The sequence below is a fragment of the Indicator indicator genome, chromosome 5, assembly GCF_027791375.1.
Source record: "Indicator indicator isolate 239-I01 chromosome 5, UM_Iind_1.1, whole genome shotgun sequence".
Taxonomy (NCBI): Eukaryota; Metazoa; Chordata; class Aves; order Piciformes; family Indicatoridae; genus Indicator; species Indicator indicator.
In genome coordinates, this window is record NC_072014.1 from 39,814,490 (window position 1) to 39,826,981 (window position 12,492).

At 45.7% G+C, this 12,492-nt stretch overlaps 1 protein-coding gene across 1 annotated transcript in view; it reads right to left on the bottom strand.

The window, feature by feature from the left end:
• MBD5 (methyl-CpG binding domain protein 5) overlaps positions 1 to 12,492 on the bottom strand; it is a 46,161-nt gene that overhangs the window by 13,063 nt on the left and 20,606 nt on the right. The window contains exons 6-8 of the mRNA XM_054380743.1: positions 6,985 to 8,013; positions 5,079 to 5,290; positions 604 to 1,812 (exon numbers count right to left, since the gene is read on the bottom strand). Coding sequence (XP_054236718.1) covers positions 604 to 1,812; positions 5,079 to 5,290; positions 6,985 to 8,013 — 2,450 coding nt within the window. The remainder of the gene's footprint in view (positions 1 to 603; positions 1,813 to 5,078; positions 5,291 to 6,984; positions 8,014 to 12,492) is intronic.

A 12,492-nucleotide genomic window follows, 5' to 3' on the forward strand; every position in this document is an offset into this window, starting at 1 on the left:
ACACTTCTATTTTTTAATTATTAAACTAAGAGATTTGCTTTTGCTGGTTACCATGCAGATGGAGCAGTGTATGTGTCAATCAGCAAGCTCTGACTTGTTACAGACTCCTCAATCTGATCAGAACCCTTCTCACTGTTGAGGTTTCCAACCCTTTTGGTTGTTTCCATAGCAGTTTCTTTCCACCCCAGCCAGAAGTTCAACTAAATACACAGTGTGAGTTAAACCATTTTTTGATTCACAACAGTTTTTGTGTGTGTGTGTAGCAAATTTTTTCACAGAATCACAGAATGTTAGGGGGTGGAAGCGACCTCCAGAGCTCATCAGGTCCAACTCCCACTGCCAAAGCAGGATCACCTAAGGCAGGCACAAATTAATGAGTAAAGCATAATCTGGCCCCAATATAACATTTCATAGCAGTGGTAGAAACTTCTCATTAGATAACTGTGGGAAAAATCAGTTTCAAGGTATAGTTACGGACGAAAAAAAAAAAGGTGATTTGCCTTATTAAAATAAGAGAGAAAGACTAAAACAAAGAGTGTTTTGATAACCACTTGTACAGGCCCAGGCCCAGGTGTGCAGAGACAGATAGATATAGAGATATACCTTCCCCTCCTCAGCGTTTTGTTGACATGAATTGTGAACCTCTTCTTCTCTTACTAGTTTCCCAGGCCATGAAGTCAGTCCTTTGATTTGGCCCCAGACCAAGTCGCCAACATTAAACGTCCTCGGCCTGTAATGTATCAGCTCGTTTGAAGAAGGGGAATCTGGGTTCCTTAGGTCATCTTCACTACTGATGCTTTTAGCATCTGAAGGGCTAGGCACACACCCATTAATGCTTTTGGCATTAAAATCTCCATTGTAATGGATATAGTCTTTAACTAACGAACTTTCCAAGCTGTTTGAGGAGCTGGGGGATTGCTCTTCCAGAATCAGGTCTTGTTTAGAAGTGTTCAGCAACTCCCCAAATCCTCTGTTCTGCTGAGGCCTGTTGCCGTTGATGTGTGCACATCGTTCCACAGTGTTCTCCAGTCTTTCCTTAAAACTCATCATAGTTCTTTTGTAATTGTTATACCTGAAATTCTCCTCCAGCATTTTCTCGCTCTGACAGTTCCGCTGGGACAAGAGGAGCTGATGCTGCTCGCCCTGTAAGAGTGGCAGCGCAGAGATGTTGTTGGGCCTCTCGTGACAAGGGCTGCTATGGATATGGGCAGAGTGGTCTAGAAACTCCTCACATTTCCACCTGTTGATCTCGCTGACAGGACTTTGCTCCCCTTCCCACTGTTTTTTGGGTGTGTTACAACTGGTTGGTTTGTAATACTCATAACCCTCCCCTTCGCTGGCGTTCTTCCCGTGCTCTGAATTCTTCAGGACTCGCGTCCCTCTGCTGTTCCTTGTCCTGCCTTCCTGATCGGACACGGCGAGGTTTCTTCCATGGATTACTGCACTGACAGCACTGGAAAGATTTAATGGGTCACCAATTGAGGCTGTGAAGGCACTCATGGCACTCAAAGCTGGAATGGGACTCATCTGTGTTGTACTGCTAACAGCAGTGGTGATTACTACTTGCATTCCTTTGCTTGCAGCATCTACAACTGCTTTGTAGATAGCGTCCACCGAGGTATCACCCTGAGCAGCGACATTGAGGTTATCCTTTGCCTGTTGTCCAAGAGATGGTTCAGTTCTTTGCTGCAGATCACAAGATGTTTCTTGGAAAGGAGGAAGCATAGTGCTGGAGCTCTCAGGAAGTGGTGCCATTCCCATCTGAGTGATCATTCTTTTGTTCAGGACAGCAGCGTCTTCCTGCATCCTCACCTGGAAAACGCAGAGAAAAAGATGGAGATTGCTGTTCTGCATTGAGTTCCTTCTCATAGATTCACAGAATCCTTTGGGTTGGAAGGGACCTTAAAGATCATCCAGTTCCAAACCTCTGCCATGGGCAAGGACACCTTCCACTAGGCTCAGCTGCTCAAGGCCACATCCAACCTGGCCTTGAACACCCCCGGGGAGGGGACATCCACAGCCTCCCTGGGCAGCCCATTCCAGTACCTGTCCCTCACTGTCAAGAATTCCTTCCTAATCTCCAGTCTCAATCTCCCCTCTTCCAGCTCAAAGCTGTTGTCCCTCATCCTATCACTACAAGCCCTTGTCAAAAGTCCTTTTTCAACAAACTTTGTTTCATTTTAGTCAGAAAGTCAGGGTGGTGGCCAGGGTGTCTACTTGTTACAGTACCTGGGTTTATTTTGGTTGCATGCAGTTACAAAGTTCAACGCTGAACTAGATGAAAAGGGAAAAAAAAAGCCTAATTTAGAGGAATGCCAAACCACTGGCTCTTAGGCCTTGCCTCATGGATCAGAACAGATGCCTTGCATGAAATGGCACAACCTGCCATGCACTGCTGAGACTACATTTGAGTCTTGTCAGGGATTTCTTCTTCTGAAGCATAGCACCCTCCTTTTTTCTCTCAAGTCTAAGCAACCTCACCAAGGTCAATACTTCTGTTCTTAGCTATTACCTTTCATTCCTTCCCAGACCCTAATTTTGCTTCTTTCCACCCTTCCAGCCATTCTTCAGGGCTCCTTCATGCTCCTCATTCCATTTCTGGAATGTCCTTTTTGGAAATCACAGAATGCTTTGGGTTGGAAGGGACCCTCAATGGTCATCTTCTCCAACCCTCCCACTCATAGTGAGCAGGAACAGCTCCAACTAGATCAGGCTGCTCAGGGCCTCATCAAGTCTGACCTGGAATGTCTCCAGGGATGGGGTTTCCACCACCTCCCTGGGCAACCTGTTTCCATATTCCAACACCCGCATAGGAAAGAACTCCTCCTAATGTCCAACCTAAATCTGCCCTGCTCTAGCTTCAAACCACTGCCCCTTGTCCTGTTGCTACAAGACCTTCTAACAGTCCCTCCCCAGCATTCCTGTAAGTTCCCTTTGGATACTGAAATGCTGCTCTAAGGTCTCCCTGGATTCTTCTCTTCTCCAGGCTGAAGAGCTAGAACATTTCTAGTTTATTCCCTTTCTGTGACAAGCTTCTTTCTGGGGGTCTCTTTTCACTTCATTCCCTTGTAAACTATGCCTGCATCCCTTTGCAGTGCAGCTGTAATTTCAGGCACTGCCAGAGGAAACTGTAACCTTCAGATTCCAGTAACTGTGCTTTTTATTTCTTGTCACACAGGGAGGCAGTGAAGACAATGGCAATAATAGTGCTCTAACAGAAAAAAACAAACCTGTAAAAAACAAGGCTGAAATATTTCCCAGAGCTCCTTTAAATACCTACCATTACTATTCATAGAATTGAGAATCTGCAGAGAAAAAGACCACTGAGATAAAGCTACCAAAAATCCATACAGAAGCAATGTGAGGTAATAGGCAGCCAGAGGACTGTGATTTTGCAATAGCAGGGAAACATCTACACTGAGAAAATGACACCTCTTCTTTTTCCTGCTTGAAGGGTAAAAGCACTTTCTGGCACTACCTGCATGCTTCCATCTTCACAACTCGAGTTCTGCAGCAAGCACAGTAATGCAGAATAGTAATAAACAGCTATTAGAACTCTGCTTTTCCTCCTTATTTTGGTTGCTGTGCTGCCTCTGTCACTATGTTACTTTGATAGCTCCACTGGCATGATGAAGATTTGTCTGATTAGGTGTGTAGCAGGGAGGGAGCATTTTTGCAGTTTGTCAATTCTATGCTCACTCTGCTGCCTGTTTGCCTCACTCTGCACAACCCACACCACTGCCAGCTCTTCCCTTCAGTTTCAGGGGCAATAGAGGAGAGCTGGACACACAGTCACCTGGAATTATGAACTTTCACAGAAGCACAAAATTGTTTGGGTTGGGAAAGACCTCTAAGATCATTGAGTCTAACCATCAACCCAACACCACCATGGCCATTAAACCATGTCCCAAAGTGCCATGGCCACAGGTTTCTTGAACACCTCCAGGGTTGGTGACTCCACCACTTCCCTGGGCAGCCTGCTCCAATGCCTGACCTTCTTGCAGGAAAGAAATTGTTCCTCATCTCCAACCTAACCCTCCCCCTGCACAATTTCAGGCCATTTCCTCTCGTTCTGTCACCTGATGTTAGGGAGAAGAGACCAAGCCCCACCTCACTGCAACCTCCTTTCATGGAGTTGCAGACAGCAATGAGGTCTCCCCTCAGCCTCCTTCTCTCCAGGCTAAACAACCTCAGTTCCCTCAACTGCTCCTCACCAGCCCTGTTCTCCAGACCCTTCCCCAGCTTTGCTGCCCTTCTCTGGACAGGCTCCAGCCCCTCAATGTCCTTCTTGGAGTGAGGGGCCCAGGACTGAAGGCAGTATTCAAGGCATGGCCTCACCAGTGCCCAGTACAGGGGGACGACCACTTCCCTACTCCTGCTGGTCACGCTACTGCTGATTCAGGCCAGGATGCTGGTGGCTTTCTTGCCCATCTGAGCACACTGCTAGCTCATATTCATACAGCATATTTTTTCCACTCCATGCAGCATAACTCTGTCCAAAGAATCTGTATCCAATTGCTAAAATGTCAGCAACAAATGTTACTGATTTGCTAAACCAAAGCCCTATTGAATGAGGCAAGTAATTCACAGAATGGTCTGAGTCAGAAGAGACCTTGAAGATCTTCTAGTTCCAACTCTCCTGCCATGGCCAGGACACATTCCATCAGACCAAGTTGCCCAAGGCCTCATCCAACCTAAGCTTGAACACCTCCAGGAAGGGAGCATCCATAGCCTCCCTGCGCAACATGTTCCAGTGTCTTACCATGCTGACTGCCACGAATTTCTTCCTAATCTCCAGTCTAAATCTGCCCTCCTCAAGCTTCAACCCACATCCTCTCCTCCCAGCACTACAATCCCTTGGAAAAGGTCCTTCCCCAGCTTTCTTGCAGGCCCCTTCAGGTACTGGAAGGCCACTCTGAGGTCTCTCCAGAATTTTCCCTTCACCAGGCTGAAGAGCTCCAACTCTCTCAGCTTGTCCCACTCAGCAAAACCAAACCCAAACTACAGAAGATATAATTTTACCTACTGCACTGAGAGGTGCACATTTGTTTGAATAGCGATTTAGTTTTGCTTTCTACCTGGAAATTTTGGAACAGACACGCCATGGGGTTTGGGTTGTTAGCTGGGCCAGGAATTGGGGGCTGGCCTTGAAAGCCCTGCACGTTCTGATAGCCCTGGAGAAGGTGTTGCTGCTGCTGATTTGAAGGAAACATCTGATTGTTGTTTAATAGCGACTGGAGATGACTCAGCTGATGGTTATTCAAAGTAGTGTTTATAGATGACATGTCACCTGAAATTCAAACACAGGGAGACAGAAGTCAGGCTGGTTTTCATCAGTCAGGAGGAATTTCCTTGACTCAAATGTTAACTGACTGCTAAGCAAACGCCTCTGCAAAACAACACTTTTCCCCTTCAATCTTCTATGGAATGGTCTTCAAGTCATGTGTCTCCTACTCTTTATTCCTTTAGTTCTTCAGTATTGCCTCTTTTGCATGTCCCATCTATCTAGGCTCTTTCTAAAGGTTCCTGACATGACTGTACACAGCCAAGTATGGCAGAATGAGCTTCTAAGATATTCCGTGTCCTGCAATCTTACTCTTAGGTTCCAAAGAGTACTGAGGTGGTGAGGGGGAGGAGGAGGTGCAGAGAGAGAGAAAAAGAGAAAATGATTTAAAAAACCCCAAACCCAACAAACGCAGTTTTTTATTAATTGTGACAAAATAAAGTGAGCTAACTGCAAATAAGCAAAGGCTTTTTGGGCTCACAGGGTGTCACAGCCAACACTCTAAAAAACTTTTGGTTTTTTTAACCATTCTAGAGAAACAATTGTATTAACATTTTGTATCACAGGAAAAAATCTCACTTGACACAAAAATTCTAGGTCTATGGAAAGAAATAAAAGAAAGAAGTCTGCTGTTGAACCTGACTTTTTGAATTAAAGAAGCTTAAAATAGATTCATTTCCTAAGTTGGTTTTATTTATTTATTTTAAGGGTTTTTTTATGTAAATGAAAAGTTTTAATTTTTCCCTTAACATTTCCATTTGTGGAATTGTTGTTAGTTTCATTTCACACGGAAAATGTAAAGCAAGGTTAAGTTCAGGAGAGCCAATTAGTAGGCAAGCAATGAGATATTATGCTAAAATACTTCTCAGCTCTCTGCCACTCTTTAATTCCTCCTATTAGTATATTACACAGTCTCCATACAACAGAGGAGTACTAACTACATTGCATATCCTTGGCAAAAATCATCACAGGGCACAGGAGAAAAAAAACCCAACCCTTGTATGAAGGGCTTTTTAAGGGCTTGTTTTGGGATGTAGGTGATTGCCACCTTGATTTTCTAAACTACAAGCTGAAGTAAAAAAAAAAAAAAACCCAATCAAAAAGAGCAATGAGAAAATCTAAAACCACACTGAAAGGACTCAAAGGGCAACTTTCCTCTTTGAACTTGAGCAAGGACCTGCTCTGCGTGCTTCATGGATTACTTCAGGGGGGAGTGTGCTTATGGTTTAGGCACTTTAGATTCAGTTGGCAAAAGGCACTTGGCTGTTTTCCCCCTACTGCACAGCTACTCATCCTAACCCTGTGATGCCACAGGCACTTGAAACAAACCGCTGCACCCCAGGGATGCGCCTGTGTGCTCTGACCGCTTGAGAAACGGAACCAGGCCAATTGCTTCCAGCATTCTTTAAGGGCTAGGTGGCATCAGGATTAAAAGAATGGAATAGAAAAGAAGTTTCCCAAACCCAGTATTAAAATGTTACTGAATTCACTTAGAAGGTGGCTTCAATTTCTGACAACAACAGTTAGGTTTCTCTCAACAAACAAGCTGTGACATACAAAAACCTCACAAAAACCCAAGAGCAGGATCAAGTGGAGTCCTTAAAGATAGAAACTAGAATCCAAAATTCCCCCTCCCCAACCCTCTTTCTTTCATTTTTTAATTTTTTTTCCTTTTATATCTGTGAAGAAATTGAACTTACCAAGCAGACCTGTCCCCAGTAGAGGGTTAAGTAGCTGTGGCACCACAGAGTTATTGTTGAGTTTAGCTGGACCAGATGGATTCCCAGCATTATTAGATATGTTCAGCAATGTTTCTGCCATTGACACCACTGCTGTCCCACCACCCAGGGTTGAGACAGACAGTGCTGCCACTGCGGATGATGTAGTGGTTGTGGTAGTGGTTGCTTGGGAGGAGGTGGCTATGGAAACCTCTGGATGATTAGCGGTGTTGCCCGATGCGGAGTTCAGGACACCTCCCACCAGCTGGGGATTCAAGGCCATTAATGCTGAGGCCCCAGAGACAGCTGGGAGGAGCAGGGGGTTAGAAGTAGTGTCAGTGCCTGAAAAGCTTGGAATGGGGTTGCCCAGGGGGTTGGTTAAAAGGGTCTCCACCCTGTTGCTTTCTGACTGAGTGCTTGGCAAATGGTCAGGTGGGGCTGTCATCTGTGTTACTGAGGGTAAAGGGTTATTTTGCTGTTGCAACAAATCTGAGATGGTCAGATTGAAAGATGGTAGGGGAAGCATGGCAGCTGCTTGGGCTTGGTTCTGGAGGAGGGTTGCTAGAAGCTGAAAATGAACAGGCTGCAATACCTGCCCATCCACGTCACTGGAGAGAAAAGCTAAAGCAGCATTTACATTCGGGTTGAGAAAACCTAAAGGGTTGAGGTTGACCTCAGACTTGCCTTCTCCTGCTGAAGGCTGGAGTATATTTAATAGATTCTGGTTTAGGAGATGTTGCTGATTCACTGGCAAAGAGATAGGCAGAGAATTGAGGAGGTTTTGATTCAAAGAATGTGGAAGATTGTTGTTTGAAGAGCTGTTCTGCGGGAAATGAAGCGAGTGTTCATGGCCAGCAAAAGGGAAATCGCTCCCCATGGGCAGCTGGCTCTGAAGTGGGTTTCCAGCTGCAGTAGTGACGATTACACCATCCTGAAGCACAGATGTTGTCTTTGTGATGGCAGGTTGGCTGGTGCCAGCTATGGCTATTGATGATGATGGTCCTGAACCCCCTGCAACACAAAAACCCCAAACCGTCAACACTCAGCATGTTAATCATCCAAGCGATGAAGTAACGAAGTAAACAGATTCATAGACTGACAGAATGGTTTGGGTTGGAAGGGATCTTAAAAGATCATCTCATTCCAACCACCCTGCCATGGGCTGGGACACCCTCCATTAGAACAGGTTGCTCAAGGTCTCATCCAACCCAGTGAACCCAAAATACCAGTGTTTGACACCCATGCAGGGGAAAGAAAATCCAGCATCCAGAAAGAGCATCCAGACTTGAGTGGGTTTTAAACGTGAATGTATTTACCATCAGCTACCTCAGACACTATGTGTTGTGCTACATCTCATCACACACAGGATCCCAGCATGGTGGGGGCTTGGAAGGGACCTCTGAATATCATCTACTCCAACCCCACCTGCCAGAGCAGGACCACTTAAGAGTAAATCACACAGGAACACATCCAGGTGGGTTCTGAATGCCTCCAGAGATGGAGACTGCACAACCTCTCTGGGCAGCCAGTTCCAGTGCTCTGCCACCCTCACAAAACCCAATTCCATTCTAAACTCTATTTTCCTTCAGATTCCTTGAGTGGGGCTATCATAGGAATTCACTCCTTGCACGTTTTGATTAGCACAAACTTAAAGCAACCAGAGCTAGATGTTGTTAGTCATGAACCAATATGAGAAGAAGGATCAATGGGAGACATGAATGTTGTTGGGTGAAAGAATGTGAGTGTAACATCTAAATCCCAGAATCCCAGGTGGAAGTGACCTCTGGAGATCATCCAGTCCAACCCTCCCTGCTAAAGCAGGGCACCCACAGCAGCTTGCCCAGGATCACAGTGTCCAGCTGGGTTTGGAATCTCTCCAGAGAAGGAGAATCCACAACCTCTCTGGGCAGCCTGCTCCAAGGGTTCCAGCACCCTCACAGCAAAGAAGTTCCTCCCCATCTTCAGGTGGAACCTCCTGGGTTCTAAAGGTAGATGTGAAACTTCTGCTCTTCTATTTCCTGCTCTATTCCATTGATGGAGATTTTGAGAATGATTATTTAAAGCATTATTTTGGACTCCTTAAGAAAAAACCACAGTGATGATCACAGAATGGTAGGGGTTGGAAGAGACCTCCAGAGATCATCAATCATTACATGCCACAGTGATTAATGAGTAAAATATGCTATGGTCAAGGCAGGTTAGCTGGCAGAAAACTCCAACAACTGCTAAAGACAAAAATGTCAATAACTGGGGTGGTTTGGATATATCCACCACTTGGTAAGAAAACCCAGCTGGGTAGATTTACTCTGAGTGGGCTAAATGGAAAGAGGGAAAGCATAATAAAGTTTAAGGAGGTGTTTTGAGATCATCTTTCCAAATGTGAAGTATGAAATGAATTATTCACTTATAGCAGTCTTGAATTGAGGGTGGCCATATACAAAAAAAACAGGTGAGAGGAGAGCAAGTGGATATGGCTTGGATTTGATCTTCCTACTTAACTGGATAATTATAAATGTCTTTAGCTATGGCATTGATGCAACAAAATAATTTTCAGTTCTCAGCTTCCCTGAGAGACCAGAAGGGATCAAATATCATCCAAATAAGATTTCATGATGTCAGAAAGTATCAATTCTCATTCTTCTAAACCAATGCTGTTTGAAAAGGGATGTGCAACTCTGCTCTTAGCTGCTAAGAACAGAATCAAACCTTTACACCAGTTTTAAGTACAAATATCATTTTCCTGCTACTGACAACTCTAAAAAGGTACAACATTAAAAGAGTCCATGAGGCACTGCATTGAATTTGTGAGAAGAAAAGATCAGGCCCTCTCTTCTCCCAGCTACCATTACCACATTTCAGACCAGAAACTAAATAATAAATTAACAAAAAGATAAAGCAAGACCAAATTGTCATCAGAACACAGAGGAACAGCCTCTTCTGCTGCAAGGAGAAATATGTTAACAAAGCAATAAAAGCAGGTTCATGACAACTGCATTTATCTGGGCAGCAGTTTGCAACAACAGAAAAAAAAAAGAACAGATAAGCACTTGAGGAACAAAAACCCAACCATGCACTGAAAATATATGTCCTGTTGGATTTCCACTTACAGTTCTGTGTTTAACACTCCAGGTCAGGCAGGAATAGCAAATGTTCTGTCTCTTGATATCACCAGACCTGGAAAATGCCTCATATATCCTGAGAACATGGTACCCACCTCCCTCCTCAGCTTTCCAGCTCAGAAATCAGGGAGTCAAGAGCGTGGAAGGGGTTGGAAAGGACCTCTAGAGCTTGAGTCCAATCTCCCTGCCAAAGCAGGGCAACATATTCCAGGGTCTCAGCACCCTCACAGTAAATAACTTCTTCCTAAGACCCAGTCCAACCCTGCTCTCCCTCAGCTTCAAACCATTCCCCCTTGCCCTGTCCCTAGACACCCTTATGAGAAGTCCCTCTGCAGCCTTCCTTTAGGATCCCTTCAGGTATTGGAAGGCAGTGCTAAGGTCCCCTCAGAGCCTTCTCAAGCTGAACACCCCCAGCTCCCTCAGCCTATCCTCACAGCAGAGGCGCTCCAGCCTTTGGATCATTTTTGCAATCCTAATCCTGGAAGAGAAGCCACCTCTGGCAGTGTCTCCAGACTGGAACATAACAGAAGAAAGATCCCCTCAAGCATGTGTTTACCCATCAAGGCACACATGACCCACTGAGAGGACATGTGGAAAAGATTTTTTGTGTGCACATTTCATTCCCTTGTAGTATTGTTGCTCTTTTTGTGACTCAGCCAAGATTAATCCCCAGCCCACAACAACAGGAGGCAGGACAGAAAAGCCAGAACTCCCTGCATCTCTGACTTCTGGTTCCTCAAAGTCAATCACACAAATCCTAGAGAACCTGAACTCAAATACAACTGTAACAGCTCCCTCCTGGAAGCTCTACTGGAGCACAGGGAGGGCAGGGAGCTGATTCAAGAGAGCTAGCGTGGCTGCACCAAGGGCAAGTCCTGCCTGACAAACCAGGTGGCTTTCTATGACAGTGTAAGTACAGCAGTGGACAAGGGAAGACCAACAGATTCCATCTATCTATAAAGCCTTTGACACAGTCCACCACAACATCCTTCTCTCTAAGCTGCAGAGATCTGGATTTGATGGGTGGATTGTCCAGTGGAGAAGGAATTGTCTGGATGATTGCATCCAAAGGGTAGCAGTCAATGGTTTGATGTCTAGATGGAGCCAGGGGCCAAGTGGTGTCCCTCAAAGGTCTGGATTGGGACCAGTGCTGTCCAATACCTTCATCAAAGACACAGGCAGCCACATTGAGTGCACCCTCAGCAAGCTTGCAGATGACACCAAGCTAAGTGGTGTGGTTGATAAGACTGAAGGATGGGACCCATCCAGAGGGACCTGGATAGGCTGGAGAGGTGGGCTGAAGAGAATCTTGTGAGGTTCAATAAGGCAAAGTGCAAGGTCCTGCACCTGGGTCAAGGCAATCCTCCGTATCAGGCAGGGAGATGATGAGATTGAGAGCAGCCCTGCAGAGAAGGGCTTGGGGGTTCTGGTGCATAAGAAACTTGACATGAGCCAGCAATGGACACTTGCAGCCCATAAGGAGAATGGCATCCCGGGCTGCATCCAAAGCAGCCTGGACAGCAGATGGAGAGAGGGGATTCTGTCACTGAAGTGCTGGGTCCAGCTCCAGAGCCCCAACACAAGAAGGACATGGATGTGATGGAGTGAGTCTAGAGGAGGGCTGTGAAGATAATCAGAGGGCTGGAGAGTTGGGGTTGTTCAGCCTGCAGAAGGCTCAAGGGAGACCTCAGAGCTGCATTTCAGTATCTGAAGGGGACCTACAGGAAGGCTGGGGAGGGACTGTTTAGAAGGGCCTGTGGGGATGGATGAGGGCCAATGGTGTGAAATTGGAGCAGGGGAGATTTAAGTTGGACATCAGGAGGAAGTTCTGAACAATGAGGGTGGTGAGATACTGGAACAGGTTGCCCACGGTTGTGGCTGAGGCCCCATCCCTGGAGACATTCAAGGTCAAACTTGCTGGGACCCTGAGCAGCCTGATGGAGTTGGAGACAACCCTGCTCACTGCAGGGAGGTTGGACAAGGTGGCCTTTGAGTGTCCTTTCCAACCTGATACATTCTGGGATTCTGCAAACTGACACTCCAGGGATTTAAACATTAGGAAAAGTCCTGAAGATCAAGGAACAGATTTTAGAAACACCATTACAAAGCTATTCTTGTATGGTTTGAAGAGCAGGATCAGCTGTAGCACTCAGGACACAAGATGGATGCCCACCATATTTAAAAATACATAGAGCCTCTTAAATAACATTGGTTGAGCAACTGCTCACTGAAGCAAAACTGTCACTGCACTTTGAAGCATGCTTAAGGTCAGTGTCTCCAGTTGCAACCCAGTTTAAGATGGCCAGGTACCACCAGAGCATCTTCAGATGGTTACTCCTCCCACATAAAATCTTATGCCCTGCCACATAAA